We start from the raw sequence: 21,686 nt of genomic DNA, 5'->3' as shown, positions 1-21,686 counted from the left end.
CAAAATATTCAGTTGCTGTATCTATCACCTGTAATGCTGTCATGGAGGCAACATATTCTGGAAAGCAGAGCAATGATATAACAATAAACTGCTAGGTTTATCATAAGTTTCATTTCCAACTTCTTTTAAAATTTTCATTAGCTCTAAGCTTTAAATCATTTCTTTGACCTGCCTTCTCCAATTATTTTGAAGGCATCAATTCTCTATGATTTAAAAATTTTTTAATATTGTTCTTTAATTTTATTTATTGTTAAACTCAGAGACTGTAACAATTGGAAGAAAAAATGTTATTTTAGACATAGAATAAAACAGATTATACTGATAATAATAAAGACATTTATTCTGTCTGGGTGCAGTGGCTCACACCTGTAATCCCTGCACTTTGGGAAGCCGAGGTGGGCAATCACCTGAGGTTGGGAGTTCAAGACCAGCCTGACCAACATGGAAAAACCCTGTCTATGCTAAAAATACAAAATTAGCCAGGTGTGTTGGCACATGCTTGTAATCTCAGCTAGTCAGGAGGCTGAGGCAAGAGAATCACTTGAACCCGGGGTGGGCAGAGGTTGTGGTGAACAGAGATCGTGCCATTGCACTCCAGCATGGGCAACAAGAGAGAAACTCCTTCTCAAAAAAAAAAAAAAAAATTTGAAATTCTTCTGTCGAAGGCACATGTTTGAAAGTTCGATAGTAACTTACACTATTCAGTTGAATTTCAAACAATGTAATATAAATATAGTTGTTACGTAATGGTCATTTCAAACATCATAGATGCCATGCTTTGAAAATGTTTTTCTTCATTGCTTAGGAATGAATGTATTTAAGTATTACCTCATCTTTCTAAAATGTGCAATGAAAAAATTTCAAAAATGTTTCTCAAGATGCATGGCAAAAATGTGGCCATGTAATGCAAGCAATTAAGTAGATTATTAGTCAGTGAAAAAGCATTCTAACTTATTTGCCTTATAAGGACTTATTTGATTTTTCTTTTAAGAGACTTATATGGCTATAGATTTTATTATTATTTTTAGTTTCTATCTAGGTAATTATGTTCAGTATTAATTTTAAATAAAAAATAGATACTGGGGGGATCTATTCAAGTGATTTGTGAATAGTTTGTTTTCTTATGAAATTACTGCTTTCTTTACCTTAGCCCAAAGATACTCTATGAACCATACGCACTCCGTGTTAGTACAAATTCATAGGCACTTTTTAACATGTCATTAGTGGTTATATTGGTTGTTTGTTCAATGATAACTCTTTCTTATTTGTCTAATAAAAATTCAAGGAGAACAGAGAAAATAGGTGACAAAACTGAGAGCAGCATTTTATAAAGGCCCTGAATGATAATCTGGAGAAATACTCTGCTTTCTGACTTAAGACAGGAATCTACCTTTTCTAGGTTTTGTTGGTAAAATTGCAAGAACACATATTGCCTTATTTCTACCCTTTCTTATTCCTTTTGCACTACAGACTTTTTTTACACTCTGTCTTTTATAAATTTTTCAAATTACACAGTGTAACAGAATATATTTTGCAGCTGAACATTCGTTTGGATTCTTGTGGCTTTTTCCAAATTGTGTTATTGAGTTTTATAAATTCAACTAGATTTTCAAAATGTCATAAGATTTTAAAAAGTTTTTGAAATCAATGGAAGCTTTGGAGGAAAACTTGCACTACACACTTGCTCTTTTAATGTTTTTATTTCCATTTGCTTATTTGGCCTCTGAAAATATTCAGTTTGCATTGGGGAAATAGCTGGCATGCAATCAACAGGCAGAGCAACTTGCTGCCATTCTATATAACACTATGTGATGTCAAGGTCACAGTAAAGAAAAATGTTTCAAATTATCAATAGATGACTCAATTGTCATGATGTCCAAATAAAGTCATTTAAATTGCTCTCTGAGTCTCCCCATCCCCTTATTTTAGTTACCAACACTGGTTGCTGTAGAATTTTTACCCTCTTCAAAGATTCATGGATATTCATAATTTTAACACTTTAAGACCACATAAAAATGGCCAAAGAGAAATCAATGTTGCCTATGACTATTTTTTATTTGCAATAATTTTAACATATTTTGAGTTTAACCTAATTGTTACCTTTTATTCTTTAAGGTGGACTTGGAGACCATGCTATGTCAAAGAAGCGAGGGGCCCTCTATCAACTTATAGAGAAGATAAGAAGAATTGGCTTTGGTATATCAATGTTTAAAGTTGCAAACACTTGACTTGATGTACAGTAAATAGTATACTCATAGCAGTTCAGTTTATTAAAATCAGTGTGCCATTATTATGTGAACTATGTAAGGGATATATTCTAAAAAATTTTATTTTGTTAGCTCATATTTAATCAAAGCCCTTTAGAAATCATTTGGAATAATTTGAAATATTTCTTTGTTTTAAGCCTCTCTTTGTTAAAACATATATAAGGTGATTATTTTATTATTAATGCTTATATCCAGTCAATTGGGCATCACACCAAGGTATTTTTAGAAACCCTGGAGTTGCATCAATTGTAATCAAATGAAAAAATATCATGGTTATTTGTTTTGAAATAAAATCTACTTAAAGTAAAATGAAAAAACTAATTACTGGATTAAAAAAGTTAAAATGTTTTTGACCAATCAAAAAAATATAAAATAGTTATAAATGTATATAACTATGATATACAACTATTTATAAAACTATTTATAATCATTTATATATATATAAATCATATATTTATATGTTTATTAATATATATTTTTATATGTGTGTTTATATATATATAAACATATACAAACATTCAGAAAAACTATCTCTGGTTTATAATTAGTTAATATTTACAGTATTGAATGTATTATAAGCTATTTGTAGATTTTAGAAGTTTTTAAAAGTCCCATGTGCATAGCTCATATTCTAACACTCCTTAAATTGATGGATTATTAAATAATGCTCCAAGTACATACTTCCAAGGAATAATTTTCCCAAGCAAAGACACTTTGCTCCAGGCTATTGAAAAGACAGATATGTTAGGGACAGAGTCCCTAGTTGTTGTGTCAAAGTATATACCAGTGGTAGGATATTCATATTGACAGTGACAGATGAGAAAGAATAATCACATAAATTTAGGAAAAACAGCAACAAAAATATCATGAAAGGCCACCAAGAAAAGGAAAAGGCTGTAGACTTGAAAGCTGCTCCAGAATAGAATGCATTTTGTTCATGTTGCGTGCTGACCTCTAAATCCCGCTGCAGACCTTAATCTGAATCCTGAAGAAACTGGAATGGAGATAGCTTTTGGTACAGGTGGCTGAGACCATGTCTGTCTTAATGTTACTTCATTTACTATCTGTATAATGTAATATTCATAATTTTAGGCTGTGCTATAGAATATCAGTTTAGATTTGAAGGATTAGGGACTGGCAGGAATAACAAGAATCTTAAATATCATGAGACTTTATTAAACAAAATCTGTTCTAACTTTTGGTGAATTGTTAGTGAGCTAGCAAGACAGGAAACAGAAAACAGATTTTTTATGGCCTGTGAGCCTGCCTGACTTCTATCCACTTAGTCTGTTGTATGGATATTAATAAAAAAATCAACAAAATACTCACAGAATATGAGGAAATTGTATTTTGACATGAAATATTTACATATTTTAGTGCTTTTTTTCCCAGTATATCATATAACTGAAGTTTTTCTTTAATGCATTTTGACTTTCAGCATTTATACAAAAAATATGTAAATAAGACATTTTAACTTTTGTCCTTTAAGAGGTAAATGATTCGCTGACCAAGAACTTCTGTTTCACAGAATGTTTTAAATGTCACTGCAGGCTTGGAGCAAAATAACACAGTTAAGGGAAAAGTACCCCTACAGTTCTCAGGACAAAATGAGAAAAATCGAGTTCCCAGAGCCGCTACATCAAGATCGGAAAGAATATGGCCTGGAGGCGTTATTCCTTATGTTATAGGAGGCAACTTCACTGGTAAGACACTCCCAGAGTGTCTGCTTTGATAAAGAAATAAAAACTTTCACACAGATTAAGTGTCTATTTTTATAGAATAGGATACACAGTATTAAGCCAAGGTTGGAAAATACTGCATTAACTTAGGTTATTAGTGTAGAGTGTCTTTGAAACTGAAAAAATATCTTTAGTCTTGTGTTCTAAGAGTTTAAAGCACTGTTCTGGTTTTTGAACAGCGTTGCAGATGTGCCTATTAAATTTGGAAGTTGATCTCTCTTCAACTGACAGGAAGAATGTATGTTTCATTTATAGAGCCTTGTAAACACATATTTGTAGAGATAGTAAGCTTTAGCCCTCTGATTATAAAGTGAGTGTCTGTTCTTAACAATGACTCATTTGTGGTGCCATAAACTAGTATTCTTTGACTGATGATAGTGGTGGCATTCTGCACTGCTCAGCCAGACTTAGGGTAGAGGACCCAGCAAGGAGCATTCTTTCTGGGGCAGCCACTGTTTTATTAACATCACACATTTTTTTCAGGCAGCCAGCAAGCCATGTTCAAGCAGGCCATGAGGCACTGGGAAAAGCACACATGCATGACTTTCATAGAAAGAAGTGATGAAGAGAGTTACATTGTGTTCACCCATAGGCCTTGTGGGTAAGTAAACTAGGGACTGACTTAAGGGAAATAAAATTAAAAGAAAAAAAATTAAATGTCCACAGGTAAGATTTATTTCTTAAGGCTTGCTTTGTATTTTGGCCACGATGATGTCTGGATTTTATGTAAAAAATATTATATATTAGGTATGTGTATTCTTTGATCGCAGAAATCTGGGTATCTACTGCAGGGGTATTCTTTTCTACCACCCCAGTTACTTTCTTTCTTTCTTTTTTTAATATATATTTTATTGCTTTTTAGGTTTGGGGGTACATGTGAAGAACATGCAGGATTGTTGCATAGGTACATACATGGCAATGTGGTTTGCTGCCTTACTCCCCATCACCTATATCTGGCATTTCTCCCCATGTTATCCCTCCCTAACTCCCCATCCCTCCCCTGCTGTCTCTCCCCTAGTTCCCTGCCGCAGACCTCAGTGTGTGATGCTTCCCTCTCTGTGTCCATGTGTTCTCATTGTTCAACACCCACCTGTAAGTGAGAACATGAGGTGTTTGATTTTCTGTTCTTGCGTCAGTTTGCTGAGAATGATGATTTCCAGGTTCATCCATGTCCCTACAAAGGACACGAACTCATGGTTTTTTATGGCTGCACAGTTACTTTCTAACAGTGCCATTGCCAACATCCCACTCACCTGAGCTAGAAACTTTAGTATAGTTGCCTAAGGGTTCTGTTGTGCTGCTTCTAAAATCTGTGCAGTAAGTTTCTATTATATCGAAAATACTTTCTATATAGATATAGATCTATAAGATATAGATCTACATCTATATATAGATGTATCTAAGTAGATCTATATCTATATATAGTTATTAGTGCTGTATTAAATTTCGATAGGTATTTTTACAACAGGGTGCTAATGTACATCATCTATATATCTTTATATATCTAAATACATTATAGATATATATTATAGATATATTTAGATATATTCTTTATATATATAAGTATATTATAGATATATATTATATATTTAGATATATATCTAAATAAGAGATATCTAATGTATCTAAATAAGATATATCTAAATATATCTATAAGATATAGATACATTTCTACATAGATATCTATATTGACAAATACTTTCTATATAGATATATATGTTATATATAGATATATACAAATATATATAATATATAAAGTATATAGATTTATATCTATAAATTCTATATATAGATATGTAAGATATATACAGAAAATACTTGTCTATATGGATATATGTTACATATATATCTAAAGTAATTGTCTCTCTATATATCTGCAAGTTAGAAATGTTGTGTTAAATTTCAATAGGTATTTCTACATCAGGGTGCTAGTGCACATCATCATTATTATTATTACTTGTTGAGACAGTGTCTCAGTCTGTTGTGATGGCTGAAGTGCAGTTGCATGATTGATCTTAGCTCCGAGGCTCAAATGATCCTCTTTCCTCAGCCTCCTGAGTAGCTAGGACTACAGGCCTGTGCCAGCATGCCTAGCTATCTTTTATTTCTTTTTTTAGACAGAGTTTCATTCTGTCACCCAGGCTAGAGTGCAGTGGCACAGTCATGGCTGACTGCAGCCTCGACTTCCATGGCTCAGGTGATTCTCCCACCACAGCCTCCCGAGTAGCTGGTGCTACAGGTGTGCACCACACTTCTTGGATAGTTCTTTTGATTTTTTGTAGAGATGAGGTCTTCCTGTATTGATCTCAAACAACTGGGATCAAACAATTTGCCTTCTTTGGTCTCCCAGTGTGCTGGGATTACAGATATGAGCCATTGTGCCCAGCCTCGAATTTTTTATTTTTAATAGAGACAGGGTCTTGCTGTATTGCCTAGCTGGTCTTGAACTCTTGGCCTCAAGCAGTCTTCCTGCTTCAGCCTTTCAAATTGCAGTGATTACAGCCATGCACCACTACACCAGGCCATGAACACTATTAATATTTAATTAATTAAAAGGAACATGTTTTCTACACTTATTTTAAAAGGGAATACCCATTCTACCCTTTTTAAAGTGAAGAATATACATCAATGTTCCAGAACGTTATGAGAAATGCTGGCTTTAGAATAAAATCTGAATTCCTTGATACAACATTTAATGAATGCCATGAACTTACCACACCTTCCATTTTCAGCCTCTATGTCTCTCCAGAGATCCTATAATCCAGCCAAGATACAATTCTGGTAGCTCCCCATGCAATGTTGTATACTTTAGAAGACTTTTTATTGTACAAGTTTTCAAACTTGTCTCCCTGTATTTCTAATTAATTGGAATTTATGTCTAGAGATTTGATTAAATTCAGCTTTCTTGCTAAGAACACACAGTAGGGTATACTGACTACTTGATACTGCATCATATCTGAAGACACTAGACCTGCCACTTTAACAGGTGCTTCTGTGATTGATCAGTGGATTAAAGTGGTGACAGCCAGGTCCTTACATTGTAAATGTACCTTTCATTGCAGAATAAGGGTTTTCTAATGCTGTTCTTATATTTTAGTCCTTCTGAAATTTATTGGCTGAAATTATTCTAGGAAGTAGACTTTTTTCTAAACTGCTATCACTATATGAATACCGTGTAGTGCATTTCATAAAAGTAAGTCAAAATAAATGCTTGATTTTTTTTGAGGATATAATTCTTGCCCTAATGATGTGTACTTTTGGGGGAAATATGTATAGTTTCAAGGTCTTGGAGGGGGGGCATTATGTCATCTTTGTCTTACCATATTTTCCTAGAACACTTACTTAATTTAATGTAACATATTTTTATTTTTGGCCTATCTGGGGGTTTTTGAGAAAAATTATACATCGTTACCTAGATATTTTTGGATAGTTCCATACATTTTTACTTATGACTCATTCAGCAGTGTTTCTTTCTAAATTACTTTAATTTTTGCTTGATATGTTTTGGTTACATTTGAAATACCTCCCCATCTTATCTATTTAATATTTAAAAGATCCAAATCTAGACTATCTTTCCATCTTTCTGGTTATCTAATACAAATGGATATAAGCTCATCTTACATATTCCTAAATACATAATCTATTCAGATCAATACATCTTTCCTTCTTCCCACACATCAATTTTGTAAAACACATCCAAAGTTCTGATCACTTATTATTTTATTGCCTAATTTCTGTTTGCAATAAATTTATATTTATATAAATTATATTTTCTTTTTTTTTGTAATTTCCCGTTCACTTGTTTTATCCTGCCAAACTGTTTTTCACCATTCACTATCACATCTTCATGTTTTTGCTCATGATAGTTTGCTGCTTGGAATCCCTATATCTTTTTTTTATCAGTGGAAATCTTTCACATCTTTCATTCTTACCCATCCCTGAACTGCTTACAGTAGGATTTTCCTCTACCCTTAGCTGTAATCGTAATATTACCACAGCTTGTCCAAATGTCTGTCTTTCTTGATGAGAATAGGTAACTTACCTCTATGTCCCTCATGACACACAGCCCTCTACTTTACATGTAGGTGATCAAGAAAGTATTGATAATTTAAACATCATTTAAATAGCTGGGCACGGTGGCTCATGCCTGTAATCCCAACACGTTGAGAGGCTGGGGGAGGTGGATCATATGGGGTCAGGAGTTCGAGACCAGCCTGGCCAATATGGTGAAACCTGTCTCCACTAAAAATACAAAAATTAGCCAGGTGTGGTGGCGTGCATTTTTAACCCCAGTTACTGAGAGGCTAAGGCAGAAGAGTCACTGGGACCCGGGAGGCAGAGATTGCAGTGAGCTGAGATCATGCCACTGCACTCCAGCCTGGGCAACAGAGGAAGAGTCTGTCTCAAAATAAATAAATAAATATTTATTTTATTATGAATTAATAAATTCATAATTAATTCATAATAATACATTTATTATGACTTAATAAACATTATGTAAGTACATTATGCACAATCCTCACACACAACAAAAGATGGTTAAGAATTTATATTTTGCACTGAAAAGTTGTGAGACATTAAGGGGATATTTTGCACTAAAAGACTGTGAGACATTAGGAGATATTTAAGGACATGTATTTCAATTATTTTAGAAACGTGAAAACTAAAGTTGTGGCTTGCCCAAAAAAATTAAATCTGTAATTGCACTCCTGAAGTTAGCCTCTTGAGTATGAATATATACATATATGTGTATTAATTAATATATACATCTATATAGAGAGGCATATAATATAAAATATATGTATTGATATATATTTGTACATGTGTATACATATATGTATTAATGAATACATATATTTGTGGTTTTTATCATAGTAATGCATTAATGCTGATTTTCAGTAATTTATCTTGCTACTCATTTTACAGTTTGAAGTTTTCTCTGTGTTGTGTTTTTCGTACTAGAAAGGATGATACTTGTATAGGAATTGATCACTGGCTAGCAAAACATTATAATCATTCTAACTTCAATTGAAATTATTATTATTGACCACAGTTTCATAAAACATGATGTTTAACAATGATTTTTCTATGATAATGCCTCACTTAAATCTCATAAAAATTCATTTAAATTATTAATGAGCTCGGTAGTTGGTGTGCACAACTACTTAAGCTCAACTAGAATAAGATGCTTGCCAAGTCAAATACATGAACACTCATATTGGGCTTCGATATTGGGTCTTCTATCTCATAATAAAAGGCAATAATGTGGTAATAAATGTGTAGAATTTGGTAATATCTAGTGTAATTGTTCATTGAGAGCCTGCAAAGTAGTGTCATTGATATTGACAGCAACATACATCAATTCTATTTCTAACTTTAATCTGATAAGAAACACATCTTACCACTTAATAATGCTTTTACCACTTTCATTTAGCTCTCCCACTAAGTTAGGCAACTGGTAACTTTTGCAATTTTTTAAAATCACAGCTAAAATAATTTTGCCCATATTTATAGGAAGGACTGTTATATATGAAACTATCTGTCTTTTAGAACATTAAATATTTTCCACCTTATTCCACTGTAGTCTGCTCTTATGCAATTAAAATTTATTGGTACATATTCCACGTCAGGCCTTTGGTAGATGGGAAAGTAATAAAATATAATAAGCAAAATGTGGAGTTCAGGACTCTTTACCAGCTAGCTCCAGTGCATTTCCTCTTCTTAAATTGTATTATAAGTATAGTTTGTATATGACTGTAGGCATGTTTGTATACATAGGCACATGCTTGTTTCTAAATACATGATCTCTTTGATTCATCTTCAGTGGGACATATGCTTTAACCCTCACCCTCATATTGATAAGGTTTGAACTGAGCTATAAGTATTGTTTTTACATTTGCATTTAATACAACAACATGAGAGAACTCGGTTGCAGCTGATTAGCAGACTGATCATCAGACTTTCTAAGCTAATTATCCTTATAGAGACAGATAAAAGAGGGAAGTTCTCTAACTGCCTTATTTCTTCTTTTCCTTATTTTTTTTCAACTAAGAATTTTTCAATGAATAGTTATTGTCATCAGTGACATTTATTTATTTTGCAAGATGATTAATATTAGCAAAATGTGAGATCATTTTATGACAGAGATTGATTTCATTCTTTGTGAAATATTCATTCATATGTTTATTACCCCAGTCTATTATGTAACCTTATATAGTTAAACATATTCTATTTATATGGCTTCTCTTCTTTTATTAGATATTTTTGTTGGACCAATCTTACTTTAAAAAAAAATCTACTTAGCTTTCATGATTGCCAAAAAATAAACAAAAAAATTACAGTTAACCTGTTTAACCTTTAAATTTTATGTTTAAATGGTATTTAACTTTGTTCTATTTGGTTATTCAGGTTATAAAAGTAGACACTTTCTCATCCTATACTTGTTGGAATTCTCCTTTAGTCCTACTTACATACTAACTTTTGGGAATATAAAGTTGAACAAAGATGTTTTCTCTCCTCAAGGAGGTTATGTATTTAGGCAGAGAAGGTATGCTAGCCAGGATTCTTCTTTGCAAACAACAGAGACTGGCTAGCTTAAGCAGAAAAAAATAATTTATTAGAAGGTCTTTGTCTAGGAAGTTCTAGGAAGTTCCAAACTTTCCCACATCTTTCTGTCTTCTTCTGACCCCTCCAACTGTACCAAGCATTGCCCATTACCCAGTTCCAAAGTCGCTTCCACATTTTCCAGTATTTTTATAGCGGTGCTCTACCCGTTACCAATTTTCTGTATTAGTCTGCTTTCACACTGCTACAAAAAACTACCTGAGACTGGGTAGTTTATAAAGAAAGAGGTTTAATTGACTCACAGTTCTGCATGGCTGAGGAGGCCTCAGGAAACTTACAATCATGGAAGAAGGCAAAGCAGGAAGAAAATACCCTCTTTACAAGGCAGCAGGAGAGAGAGTGCAGGGGAAACTGTCACTTTTAGACTATCAGATTTCTTGAGAACTCCCTCATTATCCTGAGAACAGCATAAGGGAAACCACCCCCATGATCCCCTTCCTCGACATGTGGGGATTACAATTTAAGAAGAGATTTGTGTTGGGACACAGAGTTAAATCATATCAGTTACAAAGTTCAGCTAACTTTTAAATTTTTTTTTTTTTTTTTTTTTGAGATAGAGTTTCGCTCTTGTTACCCAGGCTGGAGTGCAATGGCGCGATCTCGGCTCACCGCAACCTCCGCCTCCTGGGTTCAGGCAATTCTCCTGCCCCAGCCTCCTGAGTAGCTGGGATTACAGGCACGCACCACCATGCCCAGCTAATTTTTTGTAGTTTTAGTAGAGACGGGGTTTCACCATGTTGACCAGGATGGTCTCGATCTCTTGACCTCGTGATCCACCTGCCTCGGCCTCCCAAAGTGCTGGGATTACAGGAGTGAGCCACCGCGCCCGGGCTAAATTTTTTTTTTTTTTTGAGTTGTTGCCCAGGGTGGCCTGAAACTCCTGGGCTCAAGCGATTCACCTGACTCAACCTTCCAAAGTTCTGGTATGACAGGCATGAGCCACCATGCTCAGCCCTGGAAAACCTATTAAATCAAAATAAAAAAGAAATCGAGTTGTTTTAATGAAAAGATATGTGGTGATTTGAAACTATTTCAAATATAGCACATGAAAAGGCAGAACCAGTTCTACCTTCATGGATGATCTAATGGATTAGCTTCCAAAGGGGTTTTATTCCAAAGGGGTTTTGGTCTACCAAATACTGTTCCAAAGGGGTTTTGGTCTACCAACCCAAGGCAAAAGTAGAAAGTAGAATATTTTGATTTACCTGATTACCATCTATGACTCATGGAGAAGTTAGGCTTTTCTGTTGATGGGGAAAGGTTGTGTTAGGCTACACAGGTAGACCTTAAAATGTCCAGACTTTAAAAGTGGCACACAAATGAGAAACAAAAATCCAGCAGCCATATACAATAAAATGGCATCAAACCTGGATAACATTAGAAACTAAGATAATATTTAGACATTTTAAAATCACATTAAAAATTACACATTACCCTTTTCGTTCCATGACTAATATTTGTCTAAGCATATATGTAGTTATTTTCTTAATCTGAGAGTCTAGAATTGATCTTTCCCCAAGACCTTTAATTAGGGATCAAAACACCACATTTTTGTTTTATTCTCAGGACGATTGTAAAATAATACCTCTGAATAAGGCAGTGTGAAGTCTATTTTTTCTTTCCATTGTAAAACCCCATCTTATAGGAAATTGCTATGAGTGCAATTGTGCTAAAAATGATGTTTTAGAGGAAATAAATTGACCACACTGATTTACTGTCTACCACATTTTGACTTGCAAAAAACTTTATTCTCTGAATAAAACCAGCAAGAATGACTCAATATGGGTAATTTTTCATTACTGTTGATTTAAGGTAGCAACTATTTTAGTTTAAATCTCTCCAAAATTTGAAAATTTTGTGTTTTTCTGGATCTAATACATTTTTGGGCATGTAATAAATATTTGAATATTTAATAAGTACCTATATATGAATTAAAGCACATTATTAAAAAAAAACCGACCTGGGGTAAAAACAAACTTTACTGATTCCTCTTTCACCCACCAGTTACCTCTGTATTCTTTGTATAACTGATTTATTAAACTCAGTTAACTGCTATAATAAATTTATTAATAATGAATACAAATTTGTTCATCTAACTGGTATAGTATGGATGAAAATACTTAGGTGTTTACAGCCTACAGAAACAATTAGAAAATTAAAAAATGGGTAGGGTGAGAGGGAGATAAGGATTTACATTTGTAGAAAATCAAAAGGGCTGTCAAATGTACTTACCCCAGGAACTGAAGTAGTGAAATTCCTTTTAATCATTCGGTCAATCAGTTTTCGACAATTTGCTCTTTCAATTTAATAAATCAGAAAAGGTGTTTGGCAATGCCTGATGCATCATTATCCCAACTATTCAAAGCCACCTATTTAGTGCCCTCTATTGCTGTGCTATTGATGTCATTTTAATTCGCTACTATAATATTATGCCATTTAAAAATTATTTTAAAGTGAGCATTTTGTGTGCTCAGTCTCTCACCCTGTGTCCCTAGAATATTTGGGACTGTCACACACTGACACATGTACACGTGCATACACACACAGTGACTAAATGGAACTTCTAAATTTTGGATAGAAAAACATCATTGAGACCGAGCACAGTGGCTCATGCCTGTAATCCCAGCACTTTGGGAGGCCGAGGCAGGTTGATCACCTGAGGTCAGGAGTTTATGACCACAGTGAAACTCTGTCTCTACTGAAAATACAAAAATTAGCCAGGTGTGGTGGCAGGCATCTGTAATTCCAGCTACTCAGGAGGCTGAGGCAGGAGAATCGCTTGAACCTGAGAGGTGAAGGTTGCAGTGAGCCGAGATCGTGACTCTGCACTCCAGCCTTGGTGACAGAGCAAAAGAAGGAAGGGAAGGGGAGGGAGGGAAGGGGAGGGGAGGAGAGGGGGGGAGGGGAGGGGGAAGGGGGAAGGGGAGGGGGAGGGGGAAGGGGGAGGGGGAAGGGGGAAGGGAGAAGGAGAAAGGGGAAAGGAAGGAAAAAAACATTGTTGATTATGTATAAATATCAATCAATTGATGAAAATTTCCAGAAAGACATTCCTGGATGTTCCACATTCTGTTAGACAGTCCAGAAGATTCTTTCAGATGATGAAATAAAAAATCAATCTAAATTATTAGATTGCTCATTTGACACAAATCACATAAATATTATTCATTTAACTACTACTAGTTGTTGATTTTTCGTCACTACTTGTCTCAGTCTGATCAGGCTGTTAGAATGTCATAGACTGGGTGGGTCTTAAACAACAGACATTCATTTCTCAGTTCTGGAGGCTGAGCACTGCAGAATTGGTGTCTGGTAAGGGCCTGCTCTGGTGCACAGATGGATGTGAGATGTGTTTTTGCTGTGCTCTCACATGGTACATGGAATCAGGGGGGCTCTCTGGGGCCTCTTTTATAAAGGCACTGATCTCTTTATAAAGGCAGAGCCCTCATGATCCCCTCATCACCTTCCAAGGGCTCTGCCTTCAAATACTATCACCATGAAGATCAGGTTTCAACATATGAAATTTGGGGGGACATAAGTATCCAGTTCCTAACACTGGTTAACCATTAACTTAAGGTAATTCATCTTTTGAAAATAATTTTCTTTTCTCTTTCTTTCTCTCTCTTTCTTTCTTTTTCTTTCTTTTCTTTCCGTCCTTCCTTCCCTTCCTTCCCTTTTTTTTCTTTCTTTCTTTCTTTCTTTCTTTCTTTTTCTTTCTTTCTTTCTTTCTTTCTTTTCTTCTTTCTTTTTTTCTTTCTTTCTTTCTCCTTTCTTTCTTTCTTCTTTTTTTCTTTCTTTCTTTCTCTCTCCTGCCTTCCTTCCTTCCTTCCTCCCTCCCCTCCCCTCCCCTCCCCTCTCCTCCCCTTCCCTTCCCTTCTTCCCTTCCCTCTTTTCTTTCTTTCACAGGATCTTGCTCTCTTGTCCAGGCTGGAGTGCTGTAGTATGATTCTAGCTCACAGCAGACTCAGACTCCTGGGAGCTCAAGTCATCCCTCCACCTCAGCCTCTCAAGTAGCTAGGACTACAGGCTTGCGCTACCATGCCCAGCTAGTTTTTGAATCTTTTGTAGAGATGGGGTCTTACTATGTTTCTTAAGCTGGTCTCAAACTCCTGACCTCAAGCAGTCCTCCCAGGTTGGCCTTCCAAAGTGCTAGGATTACAGGCATGAGCAACTGCAACCAGCCAAAAATAATTTTCTTCAGTTAACTTCTTTGAAACATTTCTTTTACAGAAAATATTCTTCCATGAGTAGAAAAAGTAATTTCTTTTTTTGATTAACCAACACCTTTCATAAATAAGCTTAATTCTGTTTTTCTCAGAGGAAAAATAAACTTTCTTTAATTTTATGTTTAATATTGAAATGATGCTGAATTATTGTCAGATAGCCACACCGACAAAGTAATAACCTAGTAATTAATACGAATTCTGAGGATAAAATTATATTGGAAATAAATATGTAAGTATGTCTTCAGCTTAATTATATGTCTTCAGCAATACATCATCATCATGATATAATTGTCATCATAATTATTTTCTTTTCTGACATATTTCTGAATGCTTCTAAAATGATGTAAGCATATTTCTAATATATAGATAATTACAAAAACACTTGAACTGATTATAAGGAAACTTTTGTTATACTTAAATTTGAAAGGTTACTAGAAACTAGACATATGTAGTAATAAGATTGTTGTGCCTCTGAATGTATTGGACTTTATAGCTCGTCACTATTATTTACAAAAAATTTACCATATTGTTAAGTTGCCTGGCACAACCTTTCCACCACCATCTCCACTTTCTCTTTTATTCCAGATGCTGCTCTTATGTAGGTCGGCGGGGAAATGGACCTCAGGCAATCTCCATCGGCAAGAACTGTGATAAATTTGGGATTGTTGTTCATGAATTGGGCCATGTCATAGGCTTTTGGCATGAACACACACGACCAGATCGAGATAACCATGTAACTATCATAAGAGAAAACATCCAACCAGGTGAGAGGCATAGGATGTGTTGGGTTTAAGGCTGACTGGGTATCTTTGAATCATAGTTATGCAGTTAATTGTTTCACTTTCCCAAAAATGTAAACTTATATTTTTGATATAACAGAGTAACATTTTCTTTGATTAAAAATTACCTGTGATGATTTTATATTTTAATTTTTTTCCTGGAGACTGTGTGAGTTCATGCATTTACTGGACTTGCTTTCCTTTATAAGGTTTAGCTGTTCTATTTCTAAGCTTCTGTGCTTTCCAAGTATGGGTGTGAGCTATTGAACCATAAATTAAAATTATTAAATGTTTCTTTTTTACATAAGCATTTTTTGTGCTTAGTTCTATAATTTATGTTATAGGGATTTTAAAAGAACCCAGAGTTTGCCATATAACATGCTGCTACCATAGGAATCTACCAGGTACCATTTCTGGAGAAAATTTCAGTGAAATGAGTTATTTCTAAGCTAGTATAGTTTTTTTTTTTTTTCCTGAGATTTTCCACTTAAAGTTGACTACCCTAAAGACAAATTTTTAGGAAAGTTTTCAGTAATTGAAATATAATTTCTAATTAAAACCTATATTTCTCCCAATACTTGATATTTGATAGTAGCCTCATAGTAAGACTTTCTATTTAACTTTTATGTGCATAAAGATCAGTTTATTTCAGTTGCCAAAAATATTCTGTTGTTTGGAATTTTCTTGTAAGGTATATGCATGTATTTTAAGCATATCCAAAGTAAAAATGTGTTTTGATTTTTATTCATGACCAGTTTTGTTATAAAGAGTGAATTCCTTCTGTAAGTAACAGTACTGATCTCTTTATTTGCTCATTATATATTTGGTGCCAATTATTTTTGAGGTCAATATCAGGTGTTGAAGATACTGTCATGAAAAATACAAAGCTTAGGGTGGGATATATGCATATATATATATATATATATATGATTGCAAGTGAGTGAGAAAGTGACAGTAGTTAGTAATATATGTTGAGAATAGTGTAGAGTCCAAGCAAAGCATGACAAATAGTGCCTTAGTGAGTCAAGGGAATTGTAAAGGATGGAAATTTAAAACTTAAGTAGAAATATTTCAGGTGGACAGAAGAGTGATTAAATTTCAAGCTAAAAAAACTTCATGAGCAAATCTGTAATTACAGAAAACTGAATTATTTTTATCTTACCATTATGGTTGATGGTAAATTAGAAGTGTGGGATTAGTTCGTATCTTATCATTTTCTTAGAGAAGGTTCTCTATGATGTAAACCTTGGGAGAAAATTCGGGTTTTATTCTCTAGTTACTGGGGAATACTTGAAGGATTATAAGCAGGAAAAGTTCAGATTAAAATAAAGAGAACTCATTTTCACAGTCAGTCTTAGAGCAATCATTAACTGTGTAAGGGGGGCAGGATGTGCCTGAAGTCCGGGAAACCTAATAGAAGCCTACATGAGTAGGCATGAGAGGTGACTAGGTTCTTAGTAAGGGTAGCACATGTCAAGAGGAAGAAGAGGAAATAGCCTTTCAAAAAGATTTTAAGAGGAATATCATCATGTAAGGGGAAATCTTCAAAAGTTTTCTTTTTAGGCAACAAGATGACTGTTAGTACCATCACATGAAACTTTTGAGATATTGAAATATTGATAAAGCAGCATGTTTTTGAGAAAAAGAAAGGCAATTAATGATTCCATTTAACATATCCTCATATTTTAAAAGGCTTTGTATGATCCTTATTTTGAAGAGAAAGGAAAGGTGAGTCTCGACTTCAGGATGTATCTAGAGATAAAATATGTAAAGACAAAAATTTGGCATATATTTGACTAACTAGGGAAAAACTGGAGGGAGAAGAAAAAAAAAGGTCTAGGGTAAAAAATGGGTAAAAACAGTATTTAAGGAATATTTAGTAGAGTATGTCCTAAAAGACTAAGAAAGTATTGCCTAAAAGGTAAGAGAAAAATCAGTGGAATGTGGTGTCCTGGAAGCCAAGGAAATAAGTAATTTTGAGAAGGATGAAGTAATCTGTAGAGTTAGATATCAAAAATAAGTACAAAAAATGTATACTTCCCTATATAGAAGACTCTAATGTATAAGTCGACTATCCAGATTCATCCTGTGTATCACTTGGTGGGAAATAAAGAGAAAATAAATCTGAAAATTATTTCAACTACCACATAAATGGTAAGTTGGCTGTTAACTAGAGTTATTAGTGCCCTCTATTTGCCAAACATTGTATTATCTGAAAAAAATTTATAAAAGATGTAATTTTCAAAAATGTTTCTTCCTCTTAAAAATAGGACCTTGTTTCAATATAAATGTGTATCAAAAACAAGGAAAAAGTGTATATAATATGTAGCAAAAATAAACATATAATCCTAAAACAGTGCTAAGCAAATTATGGCTTTTAATATTTTCTTTTGACTAAACATTATGGCCAATAGAAAAAAGAAATGATTGAGTGAGATTTCTTGCATAATGCGATCCACTGTAACAGAGCAATTCCAGTATGAAAGTGTTCATGTTGGAGAGTAATCTTCAATAGATTTATGATTTGCTGTCACTCAGGTACTTAACATCAAGTCTTAGTCAAGGATGATGTCTAATAAGCACAAACTTTGGCTTTTTATTTATATGCAAAATTAATGATCATGATAGGAACCAAATTGATACAAGGATTAGGTTACTCTAATCCATGTTAGAATATGCTTTTAAGAAGGATGCCTGCCATTTTAAAAATTGTCAAATGTGATTTCTGTTAGTGCTATGTATTTTGTTTCTTTTTCCCTCTCTCATGAAATATGTCTAATTTTATGTTATTTGGACTATGTACAGCTATGTTGTTTTTAACTAACAAAAAATATTGTGTCATATAGATGTTAAGTCCTCAAGTTAGATGCATTAAAATGTATCGCTAAAGTTGCTTAATGTTCTACTTTCAGAAATTTTTATGGAACATTTTGTTTTAGTTAGAGAATCTGGACCCATATTATGCTCTGAATTGAAATCTTACAGGTTAATAAGTATAAAATACATAGCTTTTAGAAAATCTGATCATAGATTTGTTATACTAGACTTCAGATTCCTTATGAGACAAGAGTTTTAAGAGTTGCCTTTATCATGGGTTGAAGAGAATGTTGAATATTTCCCAAGAATGGTCATAACATAAATAGACTTATCAGAGATTTGTGGAGCACATATTTCATTATAAGGTTTGGTTAGTTAATTTTAAATTAAGTTGTGTAAATTTATTAAAAGAAGGACTAAAACACTTTGGTCTGGGACTTGGGTTCTTTAACTCCCGGTTGATTCTTCATTCTTAATTTTCAGGTGAATATCCCAGATTTCCTTTAACACATGAGACATCACTGAAGGAAAACTCTTATTAATGTGATCTTTTATATTTAATTGAAATATGGCAATTGGAATAAAAACCTAGGTGGATGAATGGCATAATAGTTCCATTTTTAGGTCCAGAATTGGATTTGGAATTCCAATAGCTTATCTTTCTTTATATTTTGATGTTTCAAAGCTTTTTGTTACATAAGGGATATGATTTGCACAACCTTTAGTTACTTCAATTGTGAAAACTGAGTCACCAAAACTTAAACTCTCTTTGAAGGAATGCTCCTTTCTGGAACCATTGAATTTAAGTTTGTGTTCTTTTCAAATTTTGAGAAATAATTCTACAATACAGATACAAACAGGCAGTTGAAAAATCTATGAAAAATGAAGATATCCAGAAGTTAAACTAACAGGTGTGGAAATTTAAAAAAATTTAAGTTCTCAAGCATGTTCTTCTTAAATTCAAAGTAGAACTGCCTTTTCATCATGAATAAACTCGTTTAATTTTTAAATGAAAGTAGAGAATTTGCTGCTATTTTTATATCTTGAGTGATGAAGCCATGGAGCTAAAGCCTGCAGAGCTCTGTTTATACTAATATTGTTTTTGTATCTTTTTACATTGTTTCATAGAAATGAATTAAACCAAATAGGAAGATGTGGGAACTGGCAAATCTAATCATAAAAATGGGAAACTCGTTAGATGAAAATGTAACGTTTTATAATTATTTCTATATTACCAACAATGCAATAAGATTTTAGAGGAATAAATATTATGAGGTGTTAAAAGAGCATATATATCAAACAAAGTCAATATATGCTTTTTGGTAGTTCACCTTTGTGCAGAAGTTAACACTTTGTTCCAATTCAATATTGCTTTTCAATGTGATGGTAGAGTGAAGACAGATGCTTTTTGTATGTGCCTGTGTGTTTGTATGTAAATTCAGTCGGCAAGATCATTTCACAAAAAGCAGATGCAGGTGTAGGAAAGGGCTTCTGGTCTCTTTTCTGTCAGTTAAAAGGCTTCTGAGATTTTGTTTATGCCTGGTTCTTAGGTCAAGAGTACAATTTTCTGAAGATGGAGCCGGGAGAAGTAAACTCACTTGGAGAAAGATATGATTTTGACAGTATCATGCACTATGCCAGGAACACCTTCTCAAGGTTGGAGTCTCAGGTTATACCTTTTGACTTTTAATTCCCTTCCTCCATTTGGCTACTCACAAAGCTATGCCTGACATTAGAACTAGAATTACTTTCAAATATTGCTGCCTCACCACAGAAATAAAGTAGAAAAGTAATTGATGAACATTTATAGATAAGAGCAAGTATTGAAAATGTATTTTTACATTCTCTACTAGATACATGAATTTAAAGTGATAATTAAGATGGTATAAATTATGTAGACAATTTTATATTTCTAAATCATTAAAAATTTGAATTAAAAGCATTACCAAACTAATGAGTACATTAAATTGGCAACACCTTGTTTAATGAAAATTGGATATTCATAAGTTAAATAGGTTCTCTAGCAGTTCAGTTGGAATGTCACAATCTTTGTGACTTGTGCTTTATACTGTGTATTTTCTACTGCTCAAGTACAACTTAAGTTCAAAAATTGATATTACTAAATGAATTGTTAAATAACATATTAGAAAGATATTTTATCTCACATAATTTAGAATTATAGTTCATTACTCATTAACCTTACAATTATTTCATTAATGACTTAAAGCTACTTTTAAAGAATGCAATAAATTTGGGTTTTGATATGCTTCATTCTAAAGATGATGTCATCAGGCAAATAGTTCCCAGGTAAGGAATTTGGAACTGTTAAACCATTGAATTCACCCTTTTTTCCATTTATGCCCATTTTACGCTCATATGTCATTTCAACTCATTTTTTTGCCCACTTATGTCCATTTCACAGTTCATTAACGTCTATTTCTGAAGACAAGTTGAGGAAAAGGGAAAAATATTCAAATTTATTTACCTGTTTTTGTAAAACTTTCTTGGTAAAAAGTAGAGAAGGATGTCTTAAAGAAAGCTTAGTACTTGATACATTTATTAATTATCTATTTTTGCCAAACCAAAGTTTATTATTTAGAAAATTCCTGTTAACTGTATTTTTAAAATTACTCTTTTCTAAAGTACGTGATTTATAGACATACATACTTATTTGTTAAAATATAAGTAACTGTCCAAATGACTTTTTTCTAGAACTTGAATTTAAGCTTTTAATATACATATATATTTATTTTATTGTACTTTAGATTCTGGGGTACATGTGCAGATCATGCAGAATTGTTGCATAGGTACATACATGACAATGTGGTTTGCTGCCTCCATCCATCTGTCACCTATATCTGACATTTCTCCTCATGTTATCTCTCCTCAACCTCCCTATCCCCCACTGTCCCTCCCATAGTCCCCCCCAACAGACACCAGTGTGTGACACTCCCTTCCCTGTGTCCATGTGTTCTCATTGTTCAACACCCACCTATGAGTGAGAACATGCAGTGTTTGATTTTCTGTTCTTGTGTCAGTTTGCTGAGAATGATGGTTTCCAGATTCATCCATGTCCCTGCAAAGTACGTGAACTTACTGTTTTTTATGGCTGCATAGTATTCCATGGTGTATATGTGACACATTTTCCTTGTCCAGTCTGTCATCAGTGGGCATTTGGGTTGCTTCCAGGTCTTTGCTATTGTAAACAGTGCATGTGTCTTTATAATAGAATGATTT

The 21,686-nt window shown here is 33.7% G+C and overlaps 1 protein-coding gene across 4 annotated transcripts in view; it reads left to right on the top strand.

The window, feature by feature from the left end:
- Positions 1-21,686, top strand: part of TLL1 (tolloid like 1) — a 240,976-nt gene that overhangs the window by 112,958 nt on the left and 106,332 nt on the right. For 3 of the 4 annotated variants that reach the window (XM_032268275.1, XM_032268276.1, XM_032268279.1), the window contains 5 exons: positions 2,116-2,196; positions 3,818-3,970; positions 4,490-4,607; positions 15,439-15,617; positions 20,000-20,105. In XM_032268275.1, the coding sequence (XP_032124166.1) occupies positions 2,116-2,196; positions 3,818-3,970; positions 4,490-4,607; positions 15,439-15,617; positions 20,000-20,105 (637 nt within the window). Of the gene's footprint in view, positions 1-2,115; positions 2,235-3,817; positions 3,971-4,489; positions 4,608-15,438; positions 15,618-19,999; positions 20,106-21,686 lie in introns of all 4 variants that reach the window. The other variant, XM_032268277.1, reaches the window with a different exon arrangement.

Source organism: Sapajus apella, unplaced genomic scaffold (genome assembly GCF_009761245.1).
Source record: "Sapajus apella isolate SASKATOON/1434 unplaced genomic scaffold, GSC_monkey_1.0 scaffold177, whole genome shotgun sequence".
Taxonomy (NCBI): domain Eukaryota; kingdom Metazoa; phylum Chordata; class Mammalia; order Primates; family Cebidae; genus Sapajus; species Sapajus apella.
The sequence above is the reverse complement of the archived record's forward strand: the minus strand, read 5'-3'. Positions and strand labels throughout refer to the sequence as shown.